This window comes from Leptodactylus fuscus, chromosome 7, assembly GCF_031893055.1.
Source record: "Leptodactylus fuscus isolate aLepFus1 chromosome 7, aLepFus1.hap2, whole genome shotgun sequence".
NCBI classification, from domain to species: domain Eukaryota; kingdom Metazoa; phylum Chordata; class Amphibia; order Anura; family Leptodactylidae; genus Leptodactylus; species Leptodactylus fuscus.
Window position 1 is genome coordinate 2,961,539 of NC_134271.1, and position 7,752 is coordinate 2,969,290.

The window sequence follows — 7,752 nt, forward strand, 5'->3', positions numbered from 1 at the left end:
CTATAGGCTGATGCACCTTTAAAGGGTTTTTCCAGGATCACATTATTGGGATTGGCCTTCAGTATCTTATCGTCTGGCTCTCATATACTTTGACAAGCGGCTGTGGTTGATGGCCGGGCTCTGTGGCCTCATCTGTCTACCTGCGGAGTGTTATAGCCTCGGCCTCCTCACTTATATACCCACCACTGCCCCTATAGAGTATATGGCATGCACTGGCTGTGATCACTCACAACACTATACGGTTATTGTAGGATTCAAGGGGTTTTCTATCCACAGGATCTGTGGGGACTGATACCTGGAACCTGCACAGATCAGCTCTTAGGATTGCTTTGATTATAATCAAGTAATAGTTGCAGAGCCGCCATTCCTGGGAACCATCGCTGTCCACTCTACATACTTGTATGGGCAGAGACTGGTGGACAGCTGATCTGTGAGAGTCCTCGGTGTCAGACCCTTGCGGATCAGAGTAGAAATCATTGCTGTCTATATGATATGAGGGTTTGCACTTACCCCTCCTTCTCTTTTTGTCTTGCAGCGAGTGTCCCCCTCCCCGCCCTGCCCACTGAGTATTTATTCTTTTTTTGAACATTCTTTGTTATCAAGCCGCCAAAGTGGAGAGTGCGATCGCAGAAGGGGGTGCTTCTCGTTTCAGGTAAGTCGCAACAGGGGGGTATAAGGTAATGGAGGGGCGACTCCTAAATGCTAACAGGTTCTACTAGCTCACTATGGCAAGGGTCTTCAAAATGGGGCAAAAACTTGGAGACTGGGCTGACCCGGTGCACAGAAGGCTGCAAACGTCAGTCTAAAAACTGAGGGACGTGATGGAAATCTGAATTGGTCTTCTAGTATTATTCTGGCCAGGGCTTGGTCATGGATATGTGAATATTGATCAGTCGGTGCAGCCTCTGCCCCGTGTCGATGTCGTATTCTTTGGGCACCGCTGCAGACCAGTCCCATTCAAGTGAATGAGCCTGAGCTGCCAGACAAACAAGTCTGTGCTTGGTATTCATTGAAGAGACTGACCTGCCGATGTCCTGGGTGCCAGGTGAACTCCAGCCACATATGGATGACTTGGGACTAGATCTTCACTATGGAAATCCCAGAAAATTGTTTAAGCTGTGGCCAGGCGAGGATCGGGGGGTTCATGACTTTATAAATCAGTGTATGTTATGTTCATATCCGGTGGTTAAATGCTGCTTCCTATTCTCGTTGCAGTGCTTCGTCAGGTGGAGGAGGTAGGGGTGCCTCTCAGCACTATCCCAAAACTGTCGGCAACAGGTACGTGTCTGTTCAGACGTTAAAGGGGTGGTTATATAAAGATTTATCTAAAGGTGCTGTAAACAGCCCTTCTATACAAGAAGCTATTCATGGACGACCCTTCTGACCCACACGTAGATCCTCATAGCGTCCTGCTTCACCTCCGCTGTGTCTGTTGATGCCCAGACCATACACAGGGCACATGGGTATTATTCCAGCTCCATACGTACCCCCGAACAGCTGATCCCTTTGGGGACCCACAGTCTGACCCACTACCAGTTAGGTATTAGGGCCTATTGTCAGGACCATAAACTTGTTCAGCAACCCCTTTAAAGGGCTCAGCCATGGACTAAAGGTGCTCTGAACTGCATTTCAGGTTACCCACCAATATAATGTCTCCATCCTCTATATCCCACTAGTAAGCATTGCTCCGTATATGATGTACTAAACTCCGGTTCTGTCATGGCTGCTGATGCTTGGACTGGTCACATGGCGGGCAGCGGAGGAGGAGATGGTATACGCACTAGGGCAGGGGTAGGGAACCTTCAGCTCTCCAGCTGCTGTGAAACTACAACTCCCAGCATGCTCCATTCACTTCCAAGGGAGTTCTGAGAACAGCAGAGCAAGTATGCATGCTGGGAGTTGTAGTTTTGCAACAGCTGTAGAGCCGTACGCTCCCTACCCCAGCACGAGGAGGACAGCAGATGGGGACAATATATTGGGAAGTAACCCACATCGCTGTCTACAGCACCTTTAGATAAAACCTTAGGATAGGCCATATCTAATCTGGAGAGGACTACTGCCAGTCTGCTCAAGCATCAGCTTTTGGGGGTACGTCTGGACTGGCTGCTGATACCTAACCTAGGACCTAAGTGTGGTGGAAGGGATTGTCCGTGTATAGCAGCCTCGCTGGTCGCTTTGTGGCCCCGACACGACTGTTGCAAGAAATCGATCAGGTTGTGATTTCTTACGCCGGTCGTGTCGCAGCAGCCGCATTCACTTGTGGTGACGATGATGCGACTTCCGGTTGCTTGTTGCAGCCCCAGTTGCTTTCTAGTCTCCCTGTGAGTTATCTCCTCGGATCCTGATCTGGATTATCGCTTAGATTATTCTGTTTTTCCATGTAGTATCGGTTTTGTTATCGAGCAGTTTCCTGTACCTTTAATATAAAGTGATAGGGGGGGGGGGGGGGGGGTCCTGTTTTTTTTATCGGGCTGTTTCTACCATGTGTCCCTCATTTTGGCTCTTTGTCCCACGTTTGATCGTTGGCAGGTGGACAGCTGTGATCTGCAGTGTTTTGCCAGGATTTTGATTGGGTGACATTACCCGCCCCGAGAAGATCGTCCGAGAGGCCCAAACGTTCCCCCCACTTGCCCCAGACTCTAACAAACTGGTGTATTTCTATAATACATCTGCGCGTCGTGCAGTTGCATGCAGCGCGCGTTAGTTGGAGCGGACTCCGCGGGTTGTGCGCCTGTATCGCACAGTGACCCAGCCTCGCGGAAACGCTGGTGTGTATACTCTCTATACGGTGGAGAAAACCTCCTCCCCCCTCAGTGCTGTCATCTGTGCAATGTTCTATAATGGGGACAACTGACAAACTTTATGGGCCACACGTCAGCCCCCCCTGTAACGGGAAATGGTCCCCCCATAAGGTTTGCCGAGCATGAACCCCCATTATGTAAGATACTGTGCGCATTATTCTTCAGGATTTTCCGGTTGCCCTCATTTGCTAGATCTAATTTTGTATTCCTTTGTAAGGTTTTTCTTTTTTCTGGCTTGATGTAAATCTTTAATATACTTTGAATTTCAAAGGGGTTAAAAGCTAATCTAGGCCTAACCTGTCTCACAGCTGAGGTTTTGTTACAATTGCATCCTGCCACTGGTATTCTTTACCTGCCCTGAGAAGTGTTCCTTGCAAAACTGAAAGTGCATTGGCCGATCCCAGGGTTGTGAATTGTTTCACAAGTGCCATCACTTTCCCCTCGGCCATATTGTGAGATTCTCATTGCAGACATACACTTTCTTTAGGTCAGATCGGTTGCCCTGTGTGTGAATCTGCCCTGATGCACCTATTGCAGATTATCGGGACAGGTGCAAGTTGTGCTACCGATACGCTGTAACAAACCCTCAGATGTGAGTTGTATTAGTTGTCTGGGATTTCAGCATCTGCAAGTTTAAAAAAAAAAAAAAAAAGAGAATGTTGAGGAAATGAATGGCAATGTCTGTAGAGTTGTGGCTTGTCAGAGTTCCTCCTTATAATGTGAGTTTGGGGCAGGGCGGCCGCTCACTTGTCCGTACAGTTTCAGCTGTGAGTTCCTTTTATACCTGTGTACTCTGTGACTTCGGGGCATGGTACATGAATGACATTGACTCGGTGAATCCTGAGTGAAGGGTTTCCCTCTTCTTTTTCCTGTCTTGCAGCGAGTACCTGGGGAAAACCCCAGGGCCTGGCGTTCAAAGATGGATTCCTTCACGAAGCACTAGACGAGATGTTCACTCCACAAATAACTCCGCCAACAACACTGCGCACACCTCCGCAAGTGAGAAAGAACGGCATGATGCAATCTTTAGGAAAGTAAGAGGGTAAGTGACTGCCGACCATTTTCTTGGGTCTCCCTGACTGTACGAGGATCCTGGGTAGTGAATGGGCCCCGATTGCCCTTATGGCCCCTTACAGGAGGGTTACAGGTCTTTGGGATCCTTTGAATTACTGTAAATCCCAATCTTGATATTTTGACTTGATTTTGCGTTTCTCTAACTTCCTTCTTTTCTTTCCTCCAGCATCTTAAACAAGCTTGCTCCTGAGAAGTTTGACAAGCTATGCCTTGAGCTCCTTAATGTGGGTGTAGATTCCAAACTCATCCTCAAAGGAGTCATACTGCTTGTAAGTAACATCCGGCTCGTGTAGCGTCCTCTCATGCCGATACTACTTGTGTCCCATCCAGTGCATGTAATCTGCAGCCTTAGGATTTCACCTCCGTCATCCATGTGTCTGCTGATGTGTTTCTCAGGTGCCAATACCCTGAACATATCTGCACTTTCTTCCCCATTAACACAGAGGACTTTGGAGATGAATCTGACAGTCTTTCATGTGTCTCCTCTCCAAATTCCAGTCTTGTGACTCGATCAGTGCTGCAGGTTTGCTTATTAGCCCCATTGTCTGAGGCTGACCTAAGTATCGTGCTGCGGGATCTACGGCTGAATCTGCAGCAAGATACAGCAGGCGCTGCTTCACTCTCTATTCCTAATGCCTGCCGTCCACCATCTTATGTATGGCAGGCCATTGTCTTACAGGGACAATTTTCCCACCTCAGAACTCTCCACAACCGTCCCATATACAAAGCTGTGGACTATGATGCTAGTAAGATGGTGTAATCCTGACCTGCTTGCTAATAATGTTTTGTTTTGTTTTTGCCTTCTCAGATTGTAGACAAAGCCCTCGAAGAGCCCAAGTACAGCTCACTCTACGCTCAGCTATGTCTGCGATTAGCAGAAGATGCACCAAACTTTGACGGCCCAGCAACAGAGGGTCCACCAGGGCAGAAGCAAAGCACAGTGAGTGTGGTAGCCGCCCCTCTCCACATCCCTTACATTATATAGGTGTTTTGTCTTGTACAAACCTCAGAATCCCTTTGTTTTTCTCCAGACGTTTAGACGCCTCCTAATTTCAAAACTTCAAGATGAATTTGAAAACAGATCGAAAAATGTTGATGGTGAGTGCGGGGTCGGGTCAGTGTATGTGGGGGTGGGGTGTAACCATGTATGTATATATGTGGCCGTGTGGGGGTGAACCTGCTCACGTGGTCTAACCTGGAATCCTTTTTGTGTTACACAGTGTATGACAAAAGAGACAGCCCCCTCCTCCCTGAGGAAGAGGAACAAAGAGCTATTGCCAAGCTCAAGATGCTGGGAAACATCAAATTTATTGGGGAGCTTGGCAAGCTTGACCTTATTCATGAATCTATCCTTCATAAGTGCATCAAAACAGTAAGTAATGGGGAAGCTGCCAAATCTGAGCTGCTGTACTGGACCTATAGACTAATGACTGATAAAGATTCAGCATCAATTGGCCAAACCTAAGAGCACTTGGCGTGAACGGCCACTGTAATCGATCAAAGGGGAAGTAATTCGTAAGAATAAAAGGTCACGTCTAAGGGTCGAGGGGATGGCAATACCGGTCTGGAGGAAAGATTTCCTTGGTTAACACTACTGTCTTTCATTAGCTTTTGGAAAAGAAGAAGAGGGTCCAACTTAAAGACATGGGAGAGGATTTGGAGTGTCTCTGTCAGATAATGAGGACTGTTGGGCCTAGATTAGACCACGAAAAAGCCAAGGTACGTAAACGATTAGTTCTTATGGGCCTGTCCCACAAGTGCACAAAGATTTGGGGGGGGGGGGGTGTAAATATGTAATTGCTCTGTTTCCACTGCTGGAACCTCCTCTGGTCACGAGTGGGTGTCTGATGTCTTTGCCTCTATGGGCCTAAATTTGGCTTCATCAGCCTCCGTGTTGGTGACAGTGGAAATGGGCATCTCCTACCCCACCAAAGGGGTGACCTCAGGCCTGGAAGCCCCATGCAAGTGTCTAGAGCGCTGACCCTGCATGCACATTAGCACTCTGTTCAGATGGGGCTTTCAGGGAATCTCTTGTTTGGACCCCCAGACTCTCTAAGTGCCATATCGTAGTTTTTGTAAAGGTCAGCATATTCCTAAAAGCAAGTGACAACCCTAATGTATCTCTTGTTCTATTTAGTCCTTAATGGATCAGTACTTTGCCCGGATGTGCGCCTTGAAGACTAGTAAGGATTTGCCAGCAAGGATTCGTTTCCTGCTGCAAGTAAGTACAAGTGACTTATCTGTAACCTGCATTCATACACCTATGTGCAAGCTTCTAGTGAGCTGTTCATCCATCCACTGCCTGGTGCTGCAGCCGGAGTCTTATATACACATATACATAGTCATACCTGTATATAGATTTGTCATCTCTTTAGTTAGCAGTCACAGTGCCAATGACCAGACACAGCTGGAGGATTATTCTCATGTAATCTCATAGAAGTCTGCCTGCCTATAACATACTTGTCTTTGCAGGATACTGTGGAGTTGCGAGAAAACGGTTGGGTTCCTCGCAAAGCTTTCATTGACAATGGACCAAAGACTATCACACAAATCCGCCAAGATGCAGTGAAAGTAAGTGAGCAGTCACGTGTGCACAGATCTGTAAGTGACCCCTTGCGGTATGGAGTCTTGTCTCATTGCTGTCCTGTGTTGTCTGTAGGATCTAGGAGTCTTTATTCCTGCTCCTATGTCTCAAGGAATGCGTAGTGACTTCTTTTTGGAAGGACCGTTCATGCCACCAAGAATGAAGCTTGACCGGGACCCTCTTGGAGGACTTGCTGACATGTTCAGGCAAATGCCAGGTTTGTTTGCAGCTCGACTTGCCCTGCAAAATCTGAATGTGTTTTGAGGTGTGTGCTGATCATTGTGTGTCTGCAGGCAGCGGAATAGGCACTGGTCCAGGGGTTATACAGGACAGGTTCTCGCCGACCATGGGACGTCATCGCTCTAGTCAACTGTTCAACGGACACGGTGGGCACATCATACCTCCTGTACAGTCCCAGTTTGGTGAAATCGGAGGCAAACCGTTCATGAAAAGCCAAGTAAGGTTATAAGATGGGGAATGTGGTGGTGTTGGTGATGAATCTTCCTGAGTCTTGAGGTTAAAAAAACTTTATTTTCTTTGTCTAGGGACAAGGTCAGATGTATCAGAGTCAGGGACTCTTATCGCAACAAGGACAGTCCAAGGATATGCCTCCCCGGTTCATTAAAAAAGGGCAGCTTAATGCGGATGAGGTTCGTATCCCCAAATGCAGTGGAGATTAATCCCAATTGCCCAATGATTAAGAAAAGACGCGTTATTACGAGGACAGAAGCTGGAGCCTCCTCCCCCCCCCCCCCCCCTTCTCCTCCTTCTTACTTTTCCTATCATCCTCACCCCATCCTTCACCGCTGTCTCCTTCTTCTGGAGTCTCCAGTGTCCTTTGAGCAAGATTATGAGATATGAGGGCGTTCCAGCGTTTTTTTTGTTTTTTTTTGTTTTTTCAGAATTTTTCTTTCTACTTTTGCAGTGTAAAAACTTCTAAAAAATTTTCTTTTCAGATCAGCTTGAGACCGGCTCAGTCTTTCCTAATGAATAAAAACCAAGTGCCAAAGCTTCAGCCTCAGATGAGCATGATGCCCCCTCGCACACAAACACCACCCATGGGACAGACCCCTCAGCTTGGCCTAAAAACAAATCCACCGCCCATCCAAGAGAAGCCGGCCAAGAGCGTCAAGAAGCCGCCACCATCGAAAGAAGAGCTGCTGAAGCTTACAGTAAGTGGCCGAGGGCTCTGCAAAAAAAAACTGGCAGCATGAGCCTAGGAAAGTAGTATAAGGATATCCAACCACTAAACCACCGTACATGAGGATGTGAGACGCCCCAGAAAGGAGGGGA

The 7,752-nt window shown here is 47.6% G+C and overlaps 1 protein-coding gene and 1 non-coding gene across 2 annotated transcripts; both read left to right on the forward strand.

Moving 5' to 3' along the window:
* Window positions 1-566: 566 nt before the first annotated feature.
* Window positions 567-7,673, forward strand: EIF4G2 (eukaryotic translation initiation factor 4 gamma 2; the record flags this gene model as incomplete). Its single annotated transcript, XM_075281841.1, has 14 exons — window positions 567-652; window positions 1,216-1,278; window positions 3,682-3,843; window positions 4,042-4,144; window positions 4,684-4,815; window positions 4,907-4,973; window positions 5,096-5,247; window positions 5,484-5,594; window positions 6,013-6,096; window positions 6,348-6,446; window positions 6,535-6,676; window positions 6,753-6,916; window positions 7,005-7,109; window positions 7,416-7,673. Coding segments are annotated over 14 exons (1,728 nt in total), but the record flags the coding sequence as incomplete, so codon positions are not given.
* Window positions 7,146-7,326, forward strand: LOC142214715 (small nucleolar RNA SNORD97). The gene has a single exon (XR_012717291.1). It is a non-coding gene; the product is annotated as a small nucleolar RNA SNORD97 (small nucleolar RNA).
* Window positions 7,674-7,752: the final 79 nt, after the last annotated feature.